The sequence below is a fragment of the Onychomys torridus genome, chromosome 11, assembly GCF_903995425.1.
Source record: "Onychomys torridus chromosome 11, mOncTor1.1, whole genome shotgun sequence".
Taxonomy (NCBI): domain Eukaryota; kingdom Metazoa; phylum Chordata; class Mammalia; order Rodentia; family Cricetidae; genus Onychomys; species Onychomys torridus.
Window position 1 is genome coordinate 62,746,295 of NC_050453.1, and position 27,014 is coordinate 62,773,308.

General features: G+C 39.3%; 1 protein-coding gene across 1 annotated transcript in view; it reads left to right on the plus strand.

The window, feature by feature from the left end:
• Positions 1 to 258: 258 nt before the first annotated feature.
• Positions 259 to 27,014, plus strand: part of LOC118592898 (zona pellucida sperm-binding protein 3 receptor-like) — a 36,225-nt gene continuing 9,469 nt past the window's right edge. The window contains 8 exon segments of the mRNA XM_036201984.1: positions 259 to 352; positions 1,249 to 1,428; positions 4,323 to 4,422; positions 15,815 to 15,900; positions 16,075 to 16,269; positions 18,234 to 18,392; positions 18,395 to 18,415; positions 21,973 to 22,170. Of these exon segments, the coding sequence (XP_036057877.1) occupies positions 259 to 352; positions 1,249 to 1,428; positions 4,323 to 4,422; positions 15,815 to 15,900; positions 16,075 to 16,269; positions 18,234 to 18,392; positions 18,395 to 18,415; positions 21,973 to 22,170 (1,033 nt within the window).

Below are 27,014 nucleotides of genomic sequence, written 5' to 3' on the forward strand. Positions count from 1 at the left end.
AAGTTCCTGGGGTATATTATGCTAATAGAAGCTGCCATGTGTCGTAAATATTTATTTCAATATGTTTTCTTATATACTTAGTTCTAACCCCTTTTAAGATAGTTCCTGTGTTATTTTTAGTGCTTGATGACAAGCATAAGACCAGTGACTATTGAGTCTTATGGTAGAAACATATTGGAAAAGCATCAGATCATGTGCTCTCCAAGGGCTTCTTCACATGTACTCACCAAGAGCTCCGCCCTCCACAGAAAAGGGGTAATGAAAGCCTGGTCCTTCCTTGAGCTGTGGAAAACCTCTCATTCAACTCTGTTCCAAATGACCTTGGCCACTGTTCTGATGGCTCCTGTTCTTGGTAAGTAATGGAGGCTGGGGGACTGGCAGAGATAAGCCATAAGTCACCACACCATGAGTCTATCACATGCCTGCCTTAAGCAATTCATTTTTTTTTTACATTGTAGGGTAGATTTAGGAAATTAAGATATTCATTTTTGACATTGTAGGGTAGATTTAGGAAAATTTGCTATACTCCTGACTAAAGATAAGGTTTCATAGGTACTGAAAATTTGATATTAATTTAGATCTATAAATAACCTAAATTCAAAGCAACTATGACCAGGAATAAATATATATTATCTGTCAGTCTGACCATGAAAAATTCCTATTGTTTAAGTGATTATTTATATAGAATAGATACAAATAATTCCACTGGGCCATGTGAAAGGTATTTAGTATTTTATTTAATAATTCTTACTAGGGAAGTAGAATTGAGTGTTTCTCTGAAGGGTTTAATGTAGTCTCCACATTGTAATGTTGTAGAAAAGCATTTTTAAAGCAGGGAATTCATACAAATTTCAAAAGCTCCAAGAGAACATAAATGAAATGCTTCCTTCCCGTCCCTGTTCTCTGAGACAGCTGATCTTCCATAATGAAATATATTTTTACAAAGGCAGGAAGGAATACTATTTGACATGACATAGATGACTACTATATTTGAGTAGGCAGATGTAAGCAGCAAGAAAATAATGAAATTGACCTATATTACTGAGTAGGAAAGAGTAGGTGAAGTGTCTATCTACATTATCACCATCGTTACTATCGTCAGAAAGCACATGTCAATGATCATCTATTGTGTTCAATGAGATTTGGGGTAGTAAGAGTCATGATGAAAAAGAAGCCTGGTCCTACTCAACATGGAGGTTCTGTCTCTGAAGATACAGCCTGTGGTGTTCTTTGTAATTCGGTGTCCAGGTGATTGTGGACCTCCACCCAGTTTGCCGTTTGCTTCTCCAATCAACCAGTTGTATGAGACAACCTTCTCATCTGGAACTGTTCTGAAATATGCCTGCCATCACGGCTTCAAGAAAATCAACATAAGCCATCTTGTTTGTGATGAAAATGGTTCGTGGATCTATACTGTCTTTTGTGCCAGTGAGTATCCGCCTGTATCCTCACCTGTTCTTTCTCTTCTCAAAAAGTACTCCTAGAAATGTAACAGACCCTTGAGCCTAATGAGGAATCATTTGAACAACATTGTATTACAAATTAAATTGATATTACCTAGGGCTGGGGAACGGCAGAGCTGTTGACAGGATCAGGTTGGATGCCAGCACCCATGTAAAAAGCCTGTTGTCCAGTTATATCTGTAACTCTAGTTCCCAGGACTCAGATGCCTTCTCTTAGACTTCACATTCATTGTTGTGTGCATTATGCACACAAACACACACACACACACACACACACACACACACACACACACACACACACACTGACTGAGATTATTGAAATAAATAATAAATATTTTTTAAAGATTAACATTAACTATGCTATTTGAAAGAAGGAAGTGGGGAGTGTACCATATCCTATTTTTAAAACACTTAGGATTTAAAAATCTATTTTTCATTTTCTTCTGTCTATGAACAAGGCTAAACATTTAAAATATGTATTTAGGAATAAAACCCACCATGTGTTATATTCTATATTACATTATTGGTTTACTTAATCAAATGAAACTGGATATAGCATTTTTTTCTCTTTTTAAAGTGTTTTATAAGAATTGGCAATGTGTTTATTTTTATTTTCTCCCAAAATAACAATTCAATGAGTCAGGAAAAGAAGTCAGTATTGGAATATATCATCAGGGCTATCTGGAAGCAGGAGTTGAAGCTAATTAAGTGGCCTTTTATATTTACTTTATTCTTTAAATTTTGTACATGGATACACTGTATCTTGGTCACATCCACTCCAGGCCCTCCCTAGAACTCCCTTCCCCTCCCAGAGCTCATGCACTCTCTTTCTCTCAGCTTCATGTCATCTTTTCTTTTCTATAATCAATGGAGTCCAGTTATCTGTATGTGTCATCCGAGTCATGACTGGTACACGAGAACTTCCCAATGGACACCACCCAAACTAAAATGATCTTCCTTTTCTCAGTAGCCATCAACTGCTTCCACCAGGGTGGAGCATAGAGAGTCCCTTCCCAACTCCATCCTGGAATTTTTTTAACTGGCTTAATCTTGTGCAGGTAGCCATAGCTGCTATGAGTTCATGTATGCAACAGCTGTCATGTCCAGAAGACAGACTTTCACAGCCCTCTTCCCTGTCCACCAGCTCTTACATGCCTTCTACCCCTTCTTTCCTAATGCCCTCTAAGCCTTAAGGGGTGAGGCTCTGGGTTGATATAAATGATCCATCTGTCACTGATCACTTGCATTCACATATCCTCAGCACTTTACAGTTACAAGTCTCTGTATAGACCACTACCCTCTTCAATAAGAAGCTTCTACTATCAAGGTGGAGAGTAGCCCAGGTTTATGGGTATAAACATAGATATTTAGAAAGCAGTTTGACAACATGACCATTTAGCCAAAGAATAATAGTAAGTTCTACCCTAGGACCTATGACCCATTTCTCCCCTCCCAACCCCCAATCTATGGACCTTTGACCAAGTTTACAGTACGAGGAATGAATTCTTTTCTGGGGAGCAGGCCTCAGATCCACTTTATTCAGGTTACCCCATAACAGTTATGCTAGTATCACACCAGTGGGCAAAACTTGCCTCCTGTAAGGCCATTCCTGCAGCAGCAGAGTCCAGTGCTGGCTAAGACCACCCATGTCTTTTCTCTTCCAGTAGCCTATATAGCACATTCTGGCACCATGAAAGCTAGCCAGTAGGGTAGTAGTTTCCTGCTTTTTTTTTTTTTTTTTTGGATTGATTTCTTTTATATCCCATAGCCAATGTGTGTGGTGTCTTCAGCAATAAAGTCTTACCTACTATGGTTATGGTGGTCAGCCAAGAACAATGACAGTGTTTTGGATGCCTCTGGGGATCTTCTGATCAATAACTCTCAGGAAGGTTCACTGAGCCTGGCCTTGAGATGTTCACTTAATAACATATGTGTTCTGGGATCAGTGTTGTTCACCCACTTGGGCTAATTCTGTTTAAGTTCCTTTTAAAATTACGTTCGCCTACAAACTAGTGGGGTATTGTAAAGCCTCTCCATACATGCTTAGCTATGGTTAACCCACTCTTATCCTCCTTTCCCCACCCTCTTGTTACCATCCCCACTGAAACCTTCAGCTCCCAGCATACCTGTTCTTTCCTATCACATGTGTTAGACTATTTCCTTTTATTATATTTTTACTTGAATTGCAAGATCATAGTTTCCCATATAACGTCTCCATGCACACTTCATTTTGGCTAACCTTCTCCCATCACTCACTAGCTACTTGAACCTCTCTGTTCTTATTACTACCCATTTCTTTCATCACCTGAGTTCTACTATCATCCTCCCTAAATGCATCCCCCCAGAGGCCTGTTTCTAGTTTCTCAGCTTCCACATGTACTTAGACTAAACACATAGGATAGAACATTTGAAGCTAGCACACACATTTGAGAGAAGACATGCATTGTTTATTTTGGGGAGGCCTGGGCAACTTCACTCAGTATAATTTTTCCCAGTTCTATACATCTAACTGCAAATGTCATGACTTCCTTTTTGCCCTACAGCCGAGTAATACTCCTTGGTGTGTATGTACTGCACTTTCATCATCCTGTCAGTAGTTAGTGGACATCAGGGTTCATTCCAATTCCTTGCTACTGTGAATAGAGTGGCAGTGAATGTGTTTGTGCAAGTATCTCTGCACTAAGACAGAAGATGCTTTGGGTGTACGCCTAGGAGTGGTATAGCTGAGTCATTTAGTCATTCTATTTCTAGTTCTGTGACAAAATCCAACACTGATGTCCAAAACTAAGCACTCCCCTTCCCTTATTTTTGTATCTTACAAGTATTTCACCACTAATCATCAGCTTAATTTTCCTTCAGAGAAACGATGCAGAAACCCAGGCGAGTTGGTCAATGGGAAAATAGATATTACGACTGATCTTTTCTTAGGTTCAACCATAGAGTTCAGCTGTGCGAAGGGGTAAGTGAGAATAAGGCAAGTTGGAAGCAATACTTTTCTTTGAATTAGTTTTATAAGGAGTTAACACATTCATGTTTTCATAATAAAACTCTGTGAGTGTATATAACTAGAAAGTTCTTGCTTCTACTCAGTCCCATTTACCCATTCTTCTCTGTCTTCTGACAAGAAATGACATTGGCTCGTTTATGATTGTCTTTTCAGTATTTATTACATGAGTATTTATTATACAAACACAACTGAGGACAAATATGTCCATCAATGTCTTACCCCCCTTTTATGCACGGTTATTTGACTCCCCATGCTGTTTTGAACTTTGATTTTTTTTTTCTTTCCCTCTCTACTGCACTGCTTTGTGCTGAACACGGCTTTCGTTACCCAAATCCATATCTTTATTTGCAAGGTACCTGGAGATGAGCCTTTCTGGGTGCACACCCCTCCCCTCTTAAAAGAAGATGTATGTGAGAACTTGTTTCCTCTGCATCTTTTTGCAACCTGGGAAGCCTCTAGAACTCAACCGTAGAGGCATCCCAGCCTTGAAGCTTCCAGCCTCCAGAACCATGAGAATGAAGTATTTGTTAAGTCATAGAGCATATTATGACAATAAATATGTATCCAAGATCCTTGATCCTCCTGTTCCTACGGTTTGCTCATTCCACATCTGTATTGTGTGTTTATGAGTACTGCTTTAGTTTTCCATTGTTGTGATAGAATACCTGTGATTAACAATTTGAAAGGAGGAAAGATCTATTTTGGCCATGACTTTAGAGGCTCTCAGTTTATAGTCTCTAGGCACCATCCTCAAGGTGTGCTAAGTGTGTGGAGGAAAGCTGTTCACCCCTGGTGTCTTGGAAGCAAAAAGAGTGAGAAGAGGCTAGGTTTTAACATATCCTTCAAGGAAGGGCCTGGCACCCCAGCCCTACATACTCACACTGAATTCTAAATTTTCTACTAAATCTAAATCTTCTAATTCTAAATCTCTTTGAGTAGATCTACCAGCATGGGACCACACTTACCACACCTGAGCCTTTGAGAGGTGTTCCATAACCAAACTACAGCAGATCAAGCTTTTCAATGCGTATCAGAGCTTAGCATGATTTATTCAATGGTCCCTGAAAACAGATGTCTGTGCATTTCTAATCTCATGCTATTACATATTATTCTTGGATTCACTATTCTCTAGATATAGTCTCTGACATATGTCTATAGGTTTTTCTAAAGGTTACAGCTCCAGGAATAGGATGGTGGTTCTACACCAGTGGTTCTCAATCCATGGGTCTTGACCTTTGGAGGTTGAACAAACCTTTCACAGGGATCTCCTAAGGCCATTGGAAAGCACAGATATTTACAATATGATTCATAACAGTAGCAAAATTACAGTTATGAAGGGGCAAAGAAAATAATTTTATATTTGAGGGTCACCACAACATGAGGAACTGTATTAAAGGGTCACAGCATTAGGAAGGTTGAAATCCACTGTATCTATACAAAAGATACACTGACATTTTGATAAACTTTGTCAGGTGACTCTTCATAGACTGTTAAAATTTTTATAATGAAAATGAATGTCTATTTCTAAGACAAACGTCCATTCCACCTCTCAGAGTGAACATTTCATCAAAGTTTAGAATGTTTGCTTATTGGGTTGGGCATTTAGTTCAGTGGTAGAGTGCTCGCCTAGCAAGCACAAGGCCCTGGGTTCAATCCTCAGCTCAAAAAAAAAAAAAAAATAGAATGTTTGCTTATTAAGGTGATAAAACCAACCAAACACTCACTGCAGTTTTTTAAACTATTTGTTTTTATAAGAAATGATAGTAAGAAATTTTCATATACTGTTTTACTTCCTTCCAAAGTTACATTTTATATGATATAGTTCATATCCCAACAAGAAAATAAACATTCGCTGGGCAGTGGTGGCGCTTGTCTTTAATCCCAGCACTCAGGAGGCAGAGGCAGGAAGATCTCTGTGAGTTTGAGGCCAGCCTGGTCTACAGAGTGAGTTCTAGGACAGCCAGGACTGTTTCACAGAGAAACTTTGTCTCGAAAAACAAAAACAAAACCAAGAGAAAAAAAAAAGAAAAGAAAGAAAAGAGGAAAAAAAATTAATATAATCTATTGGCCATACTGAGTTCACTTGCTTTACATATGCTCATCTGGGAGAACGTGTGCTTACTCTATATAAGCTTTGACAAATCTGTGCATTTAAGTAACCATTGCCACAGTCAAGAGATGGATGGCTCCATCATACTTGTTAACCCTTTATCTCCAACCCTCTCCCTCCCTTCTCCTCTTCCTGACTTTCATCGTCTTCTGATGTCTGTGCCTGCAATTGTACCATTTCAAGACTGTTGTATACATAGATTCACACATGTGTAACCTTTGAGATTGCTTTTAGTACGAAGGATAGTTCCCTGAACACCCACCAAGGCTATGTGTGCATCCACAATTTCTCCAGTCTCACTGCTGAGGCAGATTCGACACTCTAGAATGTGCTTCACTACTTGACCATTGGCAGACACTTGAGGTGTTTTCCCTCATCTTCAATGAAGAATGCTTTGTAACCACTCATACCCAGATTGTTTTGTGGTGGGGGTTGGTGGGGGTGGAGTTTGAACTTTGGTGTTTTATTTCTTGAATGTAATTACTAGATTAACAATGTAATGTTTAACCTTAAAGTCACCTTTATTATGGACATCAGCATTTATTGGTGCCTCGGCATTTTATTTTTACCAAATCAATGACATCATGGGGCTTTAAGCATGCATTTCTGTAGGAGGCAATGGTTTTGTTCTTGTTTTCCTCTGCTACTTCCCATGTGCATATTTCACCAAAGTATCTGTTCACCCTTTCTCCCATTTTCCAATGGGATTATTTGGTGTTTTCCTTTTATCCTTAGAATTCTTGGCATATTCTAGATTCTAGTCCTTCACTGAACGTGTAAACTGTGAAGTTTCCTTCCAGACTGCAAATGTTTTTCATCCTCATCACAAGATCTTTTATAAGGAAAAGAATTTTAATTTTGGTGAGATCCAGTTCAGCCATGTTTATTTCGACACATTATTTTGGTGTCAATTATGATTTTTCTCCCCTCAGACGTACCTTCCTGACTAGTTCCTGAGGCACAAGCTCCCTGTCTTTTGAGCCATAGTGAAAACCTTGCACAGGAAACCAGGAATACTTCCGGCACCACGTGCATAAGATAAGAAGTAATAGATTTCATTATGATATTTTTATGTACAGTTGTGTCTATACCTTCTTCCAATATGTCTGCAAGACCAACATGATAGAAGGACAGAACTTGTTCCTGCAAGATGTCCCCTTGACTCCAGATACACATGCGTTACCCCTGCCCAAGTGAATAAAATGTAGTCAAATGTTTTCCTAAAGTCAACATTTATTCTAATAATATAAGGTAAAACCTTTTAAGATAATATTTTAACTTTCAGGTATATCTGGATCTACTTAGAGGCTTTCTATTCAATGATTTTAGTGTGTTTATATATATTCACACAATAAATTACTTGTTTTTTATTTTTATTTTGTATTTTCATAATTCTTGTTTTCATGCTCATCTCATCCTCCTCTTCCTCATACCTACTCTTCTACTATCACTTATACAAATCTTAATTCAGAACATAAGAGAAAACATGGCATATTTGTGTTTCTGAGGCTAGTTTATATGCTTAACAGGATGTTCTTCATTTCAACCTAATTTCCTGCAAATGAGATAATTCTGCCCATTAGGACTGAATAAAACTCAATTGTTTACACACACACACACACACACACACACACACACACACACACACTTCCTCATTAGCATTCGTTGTTGTTGGTTTTCTTGATAGTAGGCATTCTGACTGGGATGGGGTGGAATCTTAGTGTAGTTTTAATTGGTATTTCTCTGCTGGCTAAGGATGCTGAACATGATTTCTAAGAGCTATTGGTTATTTGGACTTCATCGTTTGAAGACTAATTTATTTGTCCATTTATAGACATGAATCCCTCATTGGATGTACAATTGCCCAAGATTTTCTCCCATCCTATCTTTCCAGTCAGCAGGTTGTACTGTACTGCCCTGTACAGACACTCTTTAACTTCATGCACTCCCATTGGTCAGTTGGTGGGATTGTTCTCTGAGTCATTAGAGTAATTTTGCAGAAAGTCTTCGTCTATTCTTATGTCTTAAAGTGCGTTCTACCTATTTGCTCTAGCAGTTTAAGGGTTCCAGATCTTCCATTTCTTGATTTCATATGGAGTAAGTAGGGATGTAGTTTCATTCTTCTGTAAATGGGGACACAATTTCCCCAGTACCCTTGGCTGAAGAGCCTGTCTTTTCTCCATGCTTTTTTTTTTCTTTTTCTTTTTCAACTCTGTCGAGCATTGTATGTAGGTTTATGTGTGCACTACTTCATTCTTGGTTTGTTACTATGGCTCTAAGATCAGTTATTGTGACATCCTTAGCATTAGTCTTTCTGTTTAGGATGGCTTTGACTACTTGGGTTTTGTGTGTGTGTGTGTGTGTGTGTTTCCATGTGAATTTTAGTATTTGTCTGCTTCTGTGATGAGTAGTGTTTTTGATGGGAATCACATTCTACTTTTTCTTACTTACTTTTTAAATTGCTATTATTAGACACCATGACCAAAGCAACTTAAGAAAAAAGAATTTATTGAGGGCTTACAATTTCAAAGGATGAGTCTGTGTCCATCATATCAGGAAGTTTGACAGCAGGCAGGCAGGCATGGTGTTGGAGCAGTAGCTGAAAGCTCACATCTTGATCTCCAAACACAAGGAGGAAGGAGCTGGCTGAGAATGGCATTTCCCCAGTGACCACCTCCTACAATGAAGGCACACCCCCTAATCCTTCCCAAACAATTCCGCCAGCTGGGCATCATTTATTCAAACATATGAGCCAATGGGTGCTATTCTCATTTAAACCACCACATACTTGTAAATGACCACTTCGACAGTATTAAATCTGCCACCATGAGCATGGAAGGTCTTTATGTTGTTGGTTCATCCTCAGTTTCTTTCTTCATCATTTTCAAAATTCCATCTCGGTAGTCTTTTACTTCCTTGGGTAAGCTTATTCCTAGGATTAAAAAAAAAAAAAAAAAAGCTGTCCTGAATGGGACTTCTTTCCTGGCAAATTAATTATTTTTCTATAAGAAACCTCCTGATTTTTTACAATTTGATCTTGTATTCTGCTGCTTATTGAAAGTCCTGGTTAGGTCTAAGACTTCTCTGGTTGGAGTTGGTGGTGTCTTTTAAGTAGAAGATCATGCTATCTGCAAACAGGGATACTTCTTCATTTGTTTTGTTTATATCCCTTTTAACTTGTCTTGAGTTGTTGCTGTAGCTAGGACTTTATGCACCATATTGAAAATAATGGAGAGTGTATTCCTTTTTTTTTTTTTTTTTTTGGTTTTTCGAGACAGGGTCTCTCTGTGTAGCTTTGTGCCTTTCCTGGAACTCACTTAGTAGACCAGGCTGGCCTCGAACTCACAGAGATCCACCTGGCTCTGCCTCCCGAGTGCTGGGATTAAAGGCATGCGCCACCACTGCCCAGCCGAGAGTGTATTCTTTTGTCTTGCTTTTGATTTTAAAAGACATGCTTTCAGTTTTCTCCCATTTAGTACATGCTGTTGGCTACAGATCTCCCATATACAGACCTTATTTACTGAAATATGTCCTTTGTATCCTTAGTTTCTTTTGAGGCTTTTATTATGAAGGGATGTCAAAAACATTTTTTTGGATCTTTTGAGATAATCATATGACTTCTGTTCTTAGATTCCCTTCTGTATCTAATCACATTTATTGATTTGTACAAGTTGAACCAACCTTTAATTTCTGAAATGGAACCAGTGTGGCCATGATGTTGAATATTTAATATGTTCTTTAATTTCATTTATGAATGTTTTATTGAGAAAAATTTCATCTATGTCCAACAAGGGAATTAGTCCCTAGATTCTTTCATGTGTCTTTTGCTGGTTTTAGTATCCCATCTTTTAAGTTTTCCTGTGTGGTACTTGTCACTGTTCCTTTAGAAGTAATTTACTTTTTCTTTTTCCCACACAACTTTTATTTGTTTTTTCGAGACAGGGTTTCTCTGTGTTGTTTTGGTGCCTGTCCTGGATCTCGTTCTATACACCAGGTTGGTCTTGAACTCACAGAGATCTGCCTGGCTCTGCCTCCCGAGTGCTGGGATTAAAGGCGTGAGCCACCACTGTCCAGCTCATACAATTTTTAAATTGGCTGCTTTCTTCTGCCAAGAGTCATGGCAATCTACAGCAGATGGCAACTAATATTCATCAGGTCAACCCACCAGTTGAATACTTCTCTGATGGTGAACCCCGGTAGGCAAGGACCACAGGGTCACAGACTATGAATACTGTTTGCTTCTGTCTGTAATTTCTCATATGCTAGTACAATTCTTCCCTAAACAGCTGTGGGGTTTTTCCTACAGCTTGTATTTAGTAGTGTGCTTTCCTCATGAATATATATCCCACCTATTTGGCACATTTATTTCTGTGGATTATCAGGAAGATGATTTCTTCTTAAGCTGCGTAATTTTCATGAATAAAAATATGTTTTTATAGCTAAGTCTATTAAAATTGTGAGAGACTTAGAAACCTGTTAGATAAGAGCTCAGGCTGACATAGAAAATTACAGTATCTCCCCAGCTCTAAGACAACTGTATACCAATAGTTGATTTAAAGCCTTAAAGTAAGTTCAAATTAGACCAGGTATCCCTGCTATATGGATTGTAAAATAAACCTCCCCAGGAAATAGCCCTATTCCTAAGGACAGATAGCCAGCTCCAGTCCAGTTTACAAGGACAAAGTTACCAGCTGTCTGATTTGTTCAACCAAAGTTGATTTGTATAAGTTGAACCAACCTTTAATTTCTGAAATGAAACCAGTGTGGCCATGATGTTGAATATTTAATATGTACTTTAATTTCATTTATGAATGTTTTATTGAGAAAAATTGTAGGTACAAAAAAACTTTATCATGGCACCAGCCTCTCCTTTAGTCTGGCTAATCATCTAGGACAGCAATTAACTTCCTGCATAAATTCCTCAGCAATTAACTCTCTGCATAATCTCCTAATCTCAGTTTTATGATATAAGACTTAAAGTGCAGCCAACTAACTGTTCTTTACGATGGACTTCAGAATAGTTTTTAAAGATTCCTTTACATAAAGGGGATAGAATGGAGGGGGACAAGGAAAGTCTTCAATGTAGTCAGAGGACAGGATAGAGAAAGGAGTTTGGGAGAGGATACCCACCACTGAAGACCTTTGAAACCTACTATTATAGAAGCTTCCTGAAATGTACACACATGTTGAAAGAGTTTAAGCGGATTTACCCTATGACAGGGTAATAATACCCTGCTAGAGAGTATAGGCTAACAAATACAAAGGCCCAGAATAGTTTTGACTCTTTTTGAATATTGATTAGTGGAATGCCATAAACTCCCAAACAATATAGGCACTTGACACAGAGAAACTATGTAATATTTATATTTCTAAGCCTGACTTAATCATTCAATCTGATAATCTCTGGTTACATTTAATTTTCCTGAAAATAAACTAGTTTTAGTCTTTATTGCTGAAAAACTTCTATTAAGTTCATGTAGCACTTTCGATTTATCCATTCTACATTTTTAGATACTTATGCTGGTTCTGTAACTTAGTTGTTAGGAATAGTGAAGCAGTAAACACTGATGTGAATGTATCACTGTGATGTGTTGACTTAGAGACTTTTGGATAAATACCCAGTAGTCCCAGTAGTAGTGTAGCTGGGTCATGTGATAGTTTGAGGGACATCCACACTGATTGTCATGGTGGCTGGAGCAGTTTACATTCCCACTGATGGTCTTCTATTCTTTGCGTCTTCATCCACATTGGTTTTATTTCTCTTCTTTATGATACCCCTTCTGAGTGGGATGAGATGAAATCTCAATGGAGTTTTAATTTGCATTCTAGTGATGTTGGACATTTCTTCACATGTTTATTGGCTTGACTTCTTTTCTTATAAAGACTTTAATCTTCCTGGTTTAAGGTGCCATTCCATCCTTGTGAATCATGATTACTTCTTCATACAGATTCACAAATAAATGGCTGCCCCATGTGACTATGAGGGGCAGGTACATACATTCAGTTTATAATATTGTAATACAGAATTCTCCTTCCTACCTTTAAAATCTTCCTTTCATTCTCAAAATAAACCCATTTGGTCATAGTATACTTTTCTTTCAAAACATTCCTCCATTCTGACAGATAATATTTTATTCATAAGATTTCATGGATATTCAGGGTAAATGGACATTTTTCAATGTCTTAGGAGGAGGAATTGTCAAGAGCAAAGGTGACGCGATAAGTCTAAAGTAAATGGTTTATAAGGGTATGCCAAGCTTTAAAACCAGAAAATTCAAATCAAGGGTCAAAATAGCTGATGTCATATGACAAGGAAAGTACTTAACCAACACTGCTGAACACTGCATCTATTGTACACCATTTGATTTGCAGCTTGTTCTTAAACAAATGTGTGATGAGCCAAGTGCGCACAGGCCGCACAGACACCACCAGCAGCCTGGCCTTCAGCTTGGACAGCAGCCTGGTTGCTACTGCCCCCAAGAACAACTGTATGAGCATCTGGGACACCAGGAACATGTGGTCCCGCGTGAAAGACGATGAAGGCTCCTCAGGCAAAGCTCATGGACCTGTCAGACCGGCAACAGCCTGAGCATGCACTTGAAGGCCTGCAATGGCCTCTGGTGGCTAGGCTCACACAAGAACACAAGGATGAGGTGGCAGAGTGAAGTGGACAAAGGCCTCTGGGCACAGCCCAAACCGTTCTGACTGGAGCACTTCCTGTAAGAGAGTTCCCCACTGTTACCTCCTCCTGGGCATTTGCTGTGTTCTGCCCTGCAGGGATCCCAGTGTACAGGACACCTGGTGAGAAACAGAGTGCTCCTAAAGAACACATAAACTACTCTGAGCATCCATGGTGCCTCACACACACTCCCTCCCAGAGCACCAGTCTTTCCTCCCAGAGGGCCAGCCCCAGCAGTTTCGGGGCTTTCTGAAGTCGGACACCATGGTGTGGTCTGGGTAGGGAAACAGTAGAAGTCTGGAAAGAAAGGGGTAATCTCCTAGGATTTCCTCCTTGTAATGACAGAATCAGGATTTTAAACAGCAGCAACAATGATAATGATCAGAATGGAAACCGCCCCGGCAGTGGGGACCTTTCTTGTTTTGTTGCAGTTTTGACCCCTAACAGGATCACTAGAATTGTGTGGAGTCCCCTTATAGTTTCCAGATGATACGGGGGAAATTAGGGTTACCATTTGGGAACCTTAATCTCATTAACAAAAGAATTTAAGAATGCATTCAACTGGAAGCTCAAGGACAGTTTTATTAGAGTTTAAGGGAAAAGCAGACCAGGGCAGCTAAGCTTTAAATCTCAGCAAAATCCAGGGGAGGAAGGTGGAGGAGATGCTGTCTAAGTCTGTCTGGAGACAGACAAACATCTACCTGTTGAGTAGAAAGGCTTTAGAGAAATAATAAGGAAGTCCAAAATATCAGGGAAGCTCCAACATGTTAATGAAGGCATGCCCACAGCACTACAGACTGAAAGGAAAGGAAAGCTATCCTTTTCTGAGTAATTCAGACAAGTGGGCAAGCTTACAAACCAGCACGGTTGTGTTCAGCAAGAGACTGTGCAAGGGATGGGGACTATGGGAAGCAAAGCAGTATCTCACTAAAGGACTAATTATCCTGCCCACCTCTTTAGCATGCCTTAAGATGAGCCCATCTTCCTAGAGGTGGTCCATTGACCAGGTGGTTGACCTGTCCCATGGTTGGACTCTACCCAGGTTAAAGATTCCATTTTCTTAACCAGAAGTTTTTTTCTTCATGGGCCTTTGTTATCTACCACTCTGGGAAGTAATACTTTGTTATCCACAGCATGGATGTGATACTTGAGGTTTTGAAATCCATGCAATGTGGAGACTTTGGTAGCCCATCACACTGGGAGAAGGGCTCAGGGTTAATCCAGTGGCGAGTATTTGTGAAAGTCTGTGGGTGGGTTGGCTGAACTTTAGGGTCTTGCCTTCATGGTGGGAAAGATTTTTTTTTATTAGCTACAATTATCTTTATGCTTTCTTCAGGAAAAGATGATAATGATGGGATTGTCATGAGGCTCCCTGACAGATCACTACATTTGCATTTGTTAGGCCCTGAGTTCCATTTTCAGCACAACAATAAATAAATAAGAAAGAAAAGAAGGAAGGAAGGAAGGAAGGAAGGAAGGAAGGAAGGAAGGAAGGGAGGGAGGAAGGAAGGGAGGAAGAGAGGAAGGAAGGAAGGGAGGAAGGAAGGAAGGAAGGGAGGGAGGAAGGAAGGGAGGAAGAGAGGAAGGAAGGAAGGAAGGAAGGAAGGAAGGGAGGAAGGAAGGGAGGAAGAGAGGAAGGAAGGAAGGGAGGAAGGAAGGGAGGAAGGAAGGGAGGGAGGAAGGGAGGAAGGGAGGAAGGAAAGAAGGAAGGAAGGGAGGAAGGAAGGAAGGAAGGAAGGAAGGAAGGAAGGAAGGAAGGAGGGAAGAAAGAAAGGAAGAAAAAGGAAGAAAGAACAGAAGTCACAAGATGGATAGGGCAAGCTTTGAATTTCTGGTGCATGGTGTGGCTTTTTTTGGTGATTTTGCTCCTGCCTTTTACTACAGTGTAATGAAACCATGAAGGAATCAAGACCATGTGCACTGCATATCAAACTGTGCTCTTAGGACAAAGTACATTCTAATGTGTGGGGAAATTTTCAAATATTTGTTTTGAGAAAAGAGTTGCATCATTTTTAAGGTTCTAGTAAGTTGTATTTAAAGTTGTATTTAAAAACAACTATAGGGGCTGGAGAGATGGCTCAGAGGTCAAGAGTACTGGCTGTTTTCCCACAGGTCCTGAGTTCAATTCCCAGCAACCACATGGTGGCTCACAACCACCTGTAATGAGATCTGGTGCCCTCTTCTGGCCTGCATGCCTACATGCAGGCAGAACATTGTATACATAATAAATAAATGAATCTTTAAAAAAAAAAAAACAACTATAGCTTCAAAATTTATATGTGTTTTTTTCTTTGGTTGCATTATACAACACTTAGAAAAATTAATAAATTGTCATAAATGGATGAAAGAAATGTTAACATGAGAAAGTGTGCTCCTGCTCAATATGATGAAATTGAACTCCAAGATGGCTCTAATGGTAATTACTGGTCAACAGTACATCAATAGTTTTATTTTAAAATGATGAATAAAATTGTATTTGTTCAAAACCTTGAGTCCAGTTGCTGTTAAAGTAAACTAAAGTAAGATTCCAGATAAACCTTAGATCTGTCTTTCAGGTATCTTTTGATTGGCTCAACAACTAGCCGGTGTGAGGTCCAAGGTAAAGGAGTAGACTGGAGTGATTCTCTCCCAGAATGTGTAAGTAAGTAAAGGTTTTTTTTTTTTCTGACATGATAATATGACACTTACACAGCATTATATACTAACCACTTGTGTCTCTATTGCCTCTTGGACCCTCCGTTTACAACTGACAGAATTTTAGATTTACAACGATACCCTTCCTGATTACTCCTTTCTCTCCCCTTATTCATCTAAGTTGTCACGTGTGAGTCCCCTCCAGAAATCAGCAATGGGAAGCACAGTGGTAGAGAGGAAGATCTTTATACATATGGCTCCTCAGTCATCTACAGCTGTGACACTGGCTTCACTCTCCTTGGCAATGCCTCCATCATCTGCACTGTGGTGAACAGAACAGTAGGTGTTTGGAGTCCAAGCCCTCCTGCCTGTGGAAGTAAGTCCCAGTGATGAATTCTGCTTTCAATTGTTTGCATTTATTTATAAGAATAAGATGTGTGTACTGGAGGTAGTGACAGTAGTTAAATACACATGAATGATTGCAATAATGAAACAATTTATTTGTTCAGCCATTACACTACATTCATTAGATTGGTATAGAGTATATGGTGATAATCTACATTATAATCCTGTGCGTTTTATAGAAAAAGCTTTCTGCAAGATCTCTCTTACTGCATTGTTACCCTAGGAAACTTCTTACACGAACCCATGTTTACATGGTAGCCAGCCTTCTTTAGATGATCCTCATGCCTCTATGGCAAGACTTGCACAATCAAACACAACAGAAGACTGCAGAACAGACAGAAGCTGAGGCTGGAAGTGTTGGCAGTGTTGGCAAGAGTCAGATGAGGAAATGCCTGGTGTGTGACAGAGTTGTACAAACAAATGTCTGCTCACCCCAGATATTGGTGTCTGATGGGCACCAATGGACAGACAAAATATAACTTCACCAACGTCCATCTTAAGGGGGCCCAATATGAGCTTATTAAGCATGCTTACAGAGTAGTTTCAGAGCACTGGGAAGAAGTTATTTATAGAGGGCCAGTGACTCCATAACAGCCGTATTGCTACAAAGCTCCACCCCATCCTCAATTGTGACCTCCCAGAAGCTGAATCATGCAGTACTGTTTTCAATTAATCTTTCACTTCCTATATATTCTATTATATCCCTAAGATCACGTGAAGCTGGGGAGGGGACCCAGGAACAACAGCTGGAGTCTCTAGTGATAGTCTTGGGACCTTCTACTTGAGTATGTCAATAGCTCCATCACTACTACTACTGTATGTCCTGCTCCAGCTGTCATGGCTACCATGGGATGCAAAGTCAAAAGTGGTATCATGTTATGTCAGCAGCAAAACATCTCTGTATAACTCAGAAGGTGAAGGGAAGAAGAGACTAAAGAGACAGTATGAAGTGGGACAGAATACGACTGACAGACATCTATCACCATCACCTAAAAGTGATGGGGCTTCAGCTGCATCCCTGTAGTGGTATGGAGGGGATTCAGGAGGAATAGGTGGTAGGAATGACAGGATCTGGTTGAGTGGGGGCTAGATCATGGGTGGTGTTTGTTCTCTGCTGCGAGGGGCAGGTCTCTGATGCTCTGTCACTCCATGATTAGCATGTCATCACTATAGGTTGTTGATCCACAACCAAAAACATTCTGGAAACTAGACCAGAATATTGGAAGGATTTGGAGACTTGGAGTTTAGGCTTCAAGATTTAGATATTGCTAGGCTTGGGGATTTTTGTTTGTTTGTTTGTAATTGGCAAAGTCAACTCTATTACATTAACTAGCAGGATGGGCTTTCAACTTTTTTGAGGTGCCAAGAGAATATATAATTTTTAAATGTTTTCCTTGTACATACCTGACATAAACTTACATTTAGAACTGAGTTAAAATTTATAGACCAGAGCCATATTATCTTGGGCTATCTTTAGTCCTTTGAAAGGCATCCATTGCCCACCCTGTGTGTGACCTAACATCCTTGCGACCATCAGAATCTTGGTTTAGTTAGCAAACAACTAGTTTTCATAACTTTAAAATCCAAGAAATTCACCAGATATTATCTAAACTCTATAGCAGAGTTTCCCCATTGTAAACCACCTACCTATGGGCCCACCAATATATTTGGTAAGTACATTGATTTATGATTTTCTTGGTCTGTCATTAATGTAATCTGTAACCACTTCTACAGTGGAACATAGTATTTGGGGAGGCCTGAATCTATGTTCCCAGGACATATCCACTCATATTGGGTTCCATAGAGAAACGGTTTTAATTTCTTTTAAGGTGAGAACTAGGTCACCCACTTTTCCTGGAAACATAACAATCCCCTTGCCACCTCTCGACTGTTTTCTCTTTTACAACCTAGATATCTTTTCCTGGGCTTCTCTAGAAATCGTCTATAAACAGCCACAGATTCCAGTGGGAGACTTGGTCCCTGGATTTCAACATGTCTATACTTAGAAAGACTCTGTTGAGATTAGATGCAAGAAGGGTTATGTTCTCAGAGGCAGTATCTTAATCCAATGTGAAGCTAATAGTCAGTGGTATCCTCTGTCCTTACTTGTGAATCTAGTGAGTATGGAGTATGAAGGAGCTACAGTATTTTCATCTAAGGTTATCTAGAATACAGATGGGATATGTTTATAGGCACAAGCCCATTTTAAACTTCATGTATTTATTTTGTGTGTGAATGTGTGTGTGTGTGTGTGTGTGTGTGTGCGCGCGCGCGTGTGCACGCGTGTACACACACACACACACACACACTCCACTCTGCACATGTGATGGTCAGAGAACAACTTCCTGGAGCTTGTTTTCTTCTGTCATGTGAGTCTAGGAAATGGAACTCAGGTTTTTAGGCTTCATATCGACAAACACCTTCACCCACTAGGCCATCTCGCTGACTCCCTAAATCCACTTTAATACAATAGTCAACACAAGTTAAATTCCTATTATACTTTTTTTCTTCAACTTTTTTGCTAGAAGGAAGATATTCTTACCAGTAGTCGTCTACGGTTATTTAAACTATTTCATGTGTATCACGTAGTTTTCATGCCATGATTCTGTTGGCAATGTGGATTATATAATTACTATGAAAATCTTCCTGCAGAACATGCCAGTGAGGTAGCTCAGTGGGTAGATGTGCTTACTACCAAGCATGATGACAAGAGTCTGATCCTAAGAACCCACTTGCTGCATGGTGTTCATGAAAGAAACAGCTCTCATCTCAAAGGAACACAGAAGACAGTTTATTCTAGGGCTGTCTATAAGTAACCATGGCCTGAGAATAGATTTAGGTTTCCTCAAATCCCGTGTTCCAATGGGGCAACAGTTCCATGAAGTTTTCATAGAAATGGAAGGGCATTAATCATGTTGGTGGTTACATCTGGTAATCCAGTTCCAGCAAAGTGGGAAATCTCTGTTGCCTGCCTCAGATGCTGTAGGATTACATTCCCAGCCCTTTAGTTGGTATGGAACTTGGGATCTGTTGAGCTGTGGAGTTGACACATGATTGCCCTGTAGGAATCAGTGTTATAAAGAGAAAGGGACTTTAGAGGAGAGAGTATTAGAAAGGGACAGTATAATCAATTTAAAACAGAGTGACATGACCTTAAAGGACAGAAAGGTTTCCTGTTAAAACTAGAGTGGAACTTCTTTAAGAGGGATAGTGGAGAGAGAGAGAGAGAGAGAGAGAGAGAGAGAGAGAGAGAGAGAACAGAGAGAGACGAGAGAGAAACAGAGAGAGACAAGAGAGACAGACAGAGACAGAGAGACAGAAATAGATAGATGATAGAGATATTGAGATAGATGATAGAGAGATGATATAGATAACAGAGATATAGATAATAGATGATAGATACAGATAGATGATAGATAGGTAGGTAGGTAGGTAGCTTTGATGACAGGGATGGTACAGCGAGGCACAGATGCACGTTTTACAAGTTTTGGGGTCTTGTGGGAAGTCTTACACCACGTGATTTAGTCTGGGACCCTTTGTCTGACAAGGAGCATACGGAGCCAGGCATTGCTTGGGACCAAAAATTAGGAATTGTAAAATCATACTACAGCAAGTTCTTTGAACTCTTCATCCTAAGGAGAGAGAGCTGCCATGGGTGAAGAGCAGGGATGATTTCTCAGGTTGTGGGATCGGGCTTTTTAGAGTGACCAGCCTCTTATAGGAGCAGGCCACAGCATAGTATTTCAAGTCTTTTGGTTTAAATTTTAAAAAGAAGAATGAATTTATAGGTAAAGAAATCAGAGGATGAGACATGAAGAATAACAGACATCAAATTTGAGTCTCTGGTTTCCTCAAGCTGACTAGAAACAGAGGACTGGAGTGCAGCCTCATCCATCGAGCTGGTAGTCAGGGGTGGGCTCTGGGGCAGAGGCTGACCTCTAGATTCATGCATGAGGAAGACATAGCCCATGTAAGTCTGTGTAGTGTGTCAACCAGTAATCTGGGTGACCGAGCCAGCAGGCAGACTACCAAAAAGGATACAAACATAAGGAGGCCAGGTCTAGAGGTCTATGAAGAGCTTTGAAATACATTTCTTAAACGAATTTGATAAGATGAGCTCCATAGCAGACCACAGAGAAGACACTGTGAAGGGTATAGTTTTGATATGTTAAGGTAGGTTAGGGAAGGCTTTAATATAATCGTGCTTGTTACAGATGTGTCTAATGTTAATTTCATCGAGTAGTTTTAAAGCCTCAGTCACAGGAATACTGTCGCACATAGAGGAAGGTAATAAATTGATTACTATTTTTCAAAAAGGACAAAATATCTATCCCAAGATAATTTTGGCTTTGGATCTATAATGTTGTAACTCTTACAGATGCCTGTCGCAGACATTCAGACTGCACAGGTGTAACTTGGCACTTCGGCACAGATGTGATCTCTAATTAGTAACATCCCACTTTTCTGTGCATAGCACTATTATCTCACATCTCACACAGCTAGGAGCTGACCCCAGGCCTCAGGAATGAGGCTGAGGAACAAGAAAGGTCTTCAGGAAGAGAAGCAATCACCAGAACCACTGAGGAAGAAATTCCTGGCTCATATGAATCTATTTACCACCATGACCTGGTGTGATTTTTCTTTTGACCTTTTCCTTTCAAATAACATTTTATATGTGAAGTTTTAAAATTTGAATAATCCAGAATTCAGTATGTCCTAAAGAAGTAACCAAAGAAGGAAACAGGTATTGAGAATTAAGTGTAGAAGACACCTAATCTAATTGTTTGGACCAAGTAATAAAGGAAGTTCGGTAAGCAGTTGTATGTATGAATGTCCCAGGGAGGATTAATTCTGTAAATAAAGCTTTCTGCTGTCCACAAGGCAAAGGCTATACAGCAGGTGTTTTTACCCTGTGAAAAGACATATAAAAATTCATCTAGTATTATGAGGGCACAGCTCAACTCTTTTAAAAAATCAATAGCCTTTTTGTGGCATGTAGATATAGCTCAGACACAAAGTGCATGCACTTTTCAACGGATCTCAATTTTGACACTTTCCCAGGTTCATCTTGACTGAACTGAATCGGATCCTCTAAAGCAGCATTTGTCAGTTACAATGATCAAATCCAAATAACCTTCAGTTATCTAACGTACTTCATCTCCACCTCGGTTTTTGCAGCATGGACCTTCTGTCTTAGCCATCTGCCTTAGTGCAATGTCTTACCATGTTCTTTCTCTAACAATTTATATTTACATATTTTACATATTGCTCGCCTGTTTTCCTACTTCCTGGTTTTGTTTTGCTTTTTAGCATCATGAGATATTAAAAATATAGTTTACTAACCTAGTGAGAGAGAATTATGCTTAAATTACATTTGTAGCCATAGCTGTAAGACTGCTGTTAAACAGTTTTTGGCTCATAAGTTATCCTGTTACCAAGAAAGGCAGAAAACTTAGTATGTTAACCCTTTAATCGCCAGTTACTTTTAAAACACTGAAAACAACTTTTGTGAATAAAACTACTATGTTTAAAGGGAAACCCAGGAAGTTGGTTCTGAAACACCAACAGGTGCAGGTCATCGCAGTAAGCTAGTTTTGCTACATAAAGCTGCAACAATCATGTTAAATACCATTCTCAATAACATATTTCTTCATGATTTTTTTTTCATGGTCAGGTGGTTGTACTGGCGTACCAGATATTCCTTATGCTTCCTGGGAGGGCAATAAGCTTGCTTTAAGAAATTTTCAAATGTTTGAAATTGGGACCAAATTGAAATTCCAGTGCAAACCTGGATACCAATCGCCACCCAATGACCCCCAGACTGTGACTTGTCAAGAGAATCTGATGTGGACACCTACCAAGGGCTGTGAACGTAAGTGAGCTCGAACTTGAAAAAGCTATGGATTGCACACGTCTTTTAAATTATTTGTTGAATGTATTGAGCACAATCTTGAAATTTACTGGGGCCTGTTTCATAATATAGGATATGATTAGTTTTTGTAAAAATTCAATGCACATTTGAAAATATGCATTATTTTGTGATTATTGTTAAAGTGTTTTATATTTGTCAATTAGCTCTAATTCTGTGATTGTGATGTTAGAATTTCAATCTGTGTGTGTTATTTTATATATATATATATATATATATATATATATATATATATATATATGTACATATATATATTTGTCATTTAGTTCTAAATCTGTGATTGTGATGTTAGGATTTAAGTCTATATATCAATTTTTATCTTTTATTTTTCAAAACATTTTTTTCCTTTTTGGTATCTTGAGATGAGGTACATTAATAGATATGTACATGTTTGAAATGACATATGTTACTGATGTTTTTCTCATTTAATTATTATGAAATGACCCTTTATTGCTGTAGTTAGTCTTTAAGTTATATTTTCATGTCAATATAGTTCACAGCTTATTTAAGTTTGTCTTGTGTGACTTAGTTTTAAGCTTCTGTTGTTCAATATTTTAAATATGTTTTAAAATCAGGTTAATGTGTAATTAATGTAGTTACTAATGCACTTGAAATTATAACATATAATCATATGACATAACATAGTATATTATGTCTTCTGCCTTTTTGTATTGTTCTCTCCTTGACTTCTTTGAATTTATCATTTCCTTACTTTTCTGTGTGTCTCCTCCTTTGTCTCTTTTTCTGCACACACACACACACACACACACACACACACACACACACACACACCTACTTTTCATTTGCTTTAGTATACAATAAAAATTATAGTATATTGGTGAAATTATTAAGGCCGCTCCACGTAGTTAAAAGGGAGGTTTATTTTGTGGGGTACTTACAAATGAGGGGGTAGGTTACAGGGTCTGGCAAGGGTATAGCACAATCCGGCGTTGTTCTCTGGAGAACTCTGCTCGGTCTACCTCCAGCGTCCAGAGTCCGGGAACCAAGAGAGTGAGTTCTTCCCGATCCTTCATCTTCCGCTTCCTCCCTTGCCCCGCCTTGTGGGCGTGACCATTACTGAAGCCTCAGTGGGGGTTGGAACTTCCAGGCCAATGCTGGGATGGCTATCCACTATATCTCCCCCTTTTGTCTAAATAAGAAAGTTCTAACCTAATACAAGACTATATACAAAGAGATGGTTATCAAATATTGTCCAGGAGTAATGAGGGATAATGACCTAGATAAGTTGGAATTACAATAAGTACAAACAATATCAAGCAAAAAACACATATTAAAATCCAGGGAAGTCTAGGGCATGGGTAGGTGGCGTGTTACAAAGATCATTCCAAAAGGTGTCCTATCCTAAAGAACCTGAGTCTAATACATAATATATCCTATCTAAGATATTATATATGTATATATACTAAGTTGTAACTATAACTGCTAATCTCCAACCTCATCAAAGACCTGAGAAGGAATATAATAATATCTGAGAAATGGGAGAAGGACGCAAGCAACTTTCGGGAGTCTTGCAAGAGTAGACAGAGACAGCTAGCAGCCTGGACAGTCACCTAACGTTTCTCAGTATCGTTGGTGCATTCAAATTGGCTACAGGCCTAGAGTATCTGACAGACCATTTCAGAAGCAGGAATTCTGAAAGACCATCTTACCCTGTCTTGGCAAAGTATAGTGGTCGCTTTCCTTGTGTCCCACTTGTCCAGAAAGGACAGCATTTGTACTGTCAGCAGTTGAGGCGAGGGCAGTTCTTTGCCCAGTAGGCCATTTTGTGCCAAGAAGACAAACTTTCAAATGGAAATGTCTTAGAAGCCCAACATTCTCTCGGGATCAAATTGGTGCTGCCAGGAGCAATTATGTCTCACATCAACAGAATTCTAAGTTATTTAAATGCCATGTTCTCTAGGTCCATGAAGTGTTTGAAGATTACCTGTCCATCTGACCTATGTATTTATAAATCTGGATAACCTAACTAACATAATTATAGAGATGACAAGCATAGGTGACAATAACTAGCTCAGTCGGTAGAGCATGAGACTCTTAATCTCAGGGAGTTGTTAATTGTTCCTCTCTGGAACTTCATAAACTGTCTTCCAGAGTCTGCGTTTGACATTCTGATTTTACAAGCCCCACCACGATGGTTCTTTAAGTTCTCTTTACAGGTCTCTGGGTCTGATGGTCCAAACTCTTCCATGTTCCTCCCGAAACCAGTTCCAAACCCCAAGTATCATATGTTCACATTATAACAGCAAAGACCCCACTTCTTAGCACCATAGTAAGTTAGGGAAGGTTTGTTTTGACTTGGGGGAAGTCTACCACATTGCATCCATAGTCAGGAACCAGACAATCTAGAATACTAGAACTCAACCTATTTCCCTTTTATGCAGCTCAGAGCCCAGGGCATAGAATGGTGTTGCCCATACTCACTGTGTGTCTTTCCATCTCAATTAACCTAATCTAGATAATTTCTCACAGACACACCCAGAGGCTAGCCTTATCTAGATCATCTCTCTTAGGTATGAGCAGAGATTTATCTCCTAGGAGATTCCAGAGCCCATCAAGTTGACAGTATTAACCATTACAATTTGCCTAGTATTCCTAATACTTTCTGAATAGAGTCATTGGGCTTTTCCTGTAAATATGATAATGTCATTGGTGAACAGTGATTATGACTGCCTCTTATGACTTTACATTTAAAAATTTTCTTTCATTTGCTTGTTTGCTGTGGGTAGATCTTTCAGCACTATCTTGACTCAAAGTGGTAAATGTGGGCATTTTGTCTTATTCCAGATCCTATAGAGAAATATTTCAGCTTTATTCATTTAGGATAATGTTGACTACAGGTGTATTGCATATGGCATATGATTTTTAGATCTACTTTGCCCAGAGATTTTTACATGAAAGTATTTTGAGTTCTATAAAAACATTTTTCATCTATATACTCAGATTTATTTATTTCATTCTATTAATATAGTGTATTACATTTATTAATTTGCCTGTGTTAAACCATCCTTCCATTATTGGGTTAACTCTCAATGGTCAATCATCTTTTTAATGTGCTGTTGGATTTGGCTTGATAGCATTTTGAGGATTTTTGTGTCTTTTTTCAGGACTATTGGCCTATAACTTTCTTGTTGTTGTGCCTTTGTCTGACTCTGGAACGAGCATCTTATAAAATGAGTTTAAAAGAACTCCTTTGGTTTCAACTCTCTGATATAATCCAAAAACTGGTATTAGTGACATCCCCTGGATCTGTTCCTACCTTTGATAGGAGAATTTTTATTCCTGGCTCAGTCTCATTATTTGTTGGTCTTCTCTCTTCATGACTCAATCCTTGCAAGGCACATGTGCTCAGAGCTGTATCTCTGTATGTGCCCATTTCTTCTGTATCTATTTTCCCTGCTAAGGCAGGGAGATCACAAGTTCAAGGCCTGCTTGAACTACAGAGCAAGTTCAAGACATTTATTATGTTCTTTGAGTCAGTGGTTACCACTGGTATTTCAGCACTGGTTACCATCCCAGGTCAAGGTTTGCCATAAGTTGTGAACTGAGTCTTTATCAGTGTTTTAGCAGCCACAGGTACTCCAAGCCCAAACCTGTCACAAATCTGAAGTTATTGTGATGCTCAGGATGGGTGATCAGGATGCTAAAGAGGGTATTCCATTCATATTAGGTCCTGAAGACTTTTTTTTTTTTCTGGGGCAGACCTAGAATCCTCATTCATGATCACTGGCTTGTAGTTAGGTGCCACAGTTTATGCCTGAGGTGGGCAGTCCTATGATAACCTGGCTAATGGATCACTGGATCATCCTGGAGTCTATTGCTTGCCATGACCAGCACAGCACAGCACAGCACAAGATCAGGACCAAGGACCAAGACCCATCTTCTATAACTGCCTGCTATTGCTCATTTTTGGTCAGAGGGTGTAGCGGCCTGATAGAAATGAGCTGTATTATATATTCTAACCAAGCTTTGTTTGTGTCTCCACCTGTCACCTCAGCAGTAGTGGATGTAACAATGGGCACTAGCTTTGGATCAAGGGTTATTGTGTTCTGCCCTTAGTGAGTTTTATTACAGCAGGAGTTACAAAGTCAAATTTTGATCTTACTTCCTTAGCCTACCTTCAGCAGATGGAGTCTTTCTTGACTGAAGGTTAAGTACGTCAAGGCTGAAAAAGAAAATTAAAAATGATCCCTTGGTCACTAAATCTGATACTAATCTAGGCCACACTGGAAGTTTACACCTGAACAGACAGACCCCTTGAGAGAATGTCCTTAGGCTCATACTATGGCAGACAACAGAAAGAAAATTCTGTTGATCCGTAGTTCTCTATCAATCACTCCTATGCACTAGTTCATCCTTTAGAAGTCTCAGATTTTTTTTATCTATAGGGATTCTGTCCACAGATGCAGACCTAGTCATAGGGGTCATGGAGCTCTGTCCAGTAGTGGTTACTGAGGCAAACCTAGTACTGGTTGTAGGGAATATTTCTAGTTCCCTCACTTTCTTCCAAGTAAAAGATGTCTCTCTCCCTATTGCGGCGAGTTAAGAACAGCAGTGAGCTGGGAGTGAGTGGCTATGTTACCTACAACTCTTTCCTCTTTTCCTTCTTCAGTGCATCTTTTCTTTTTAACTAGGCTCAAACTTATTATAATGCCCTTGTGCCAGAGTCTCTTAACTTTTGGGAAGGTACGTTTTATGTATGGTAGTGGTTCTAGGTATACATGTAGTGATTTGAATAAGAATAGGCCCCAAAGACATATATGCTTAAA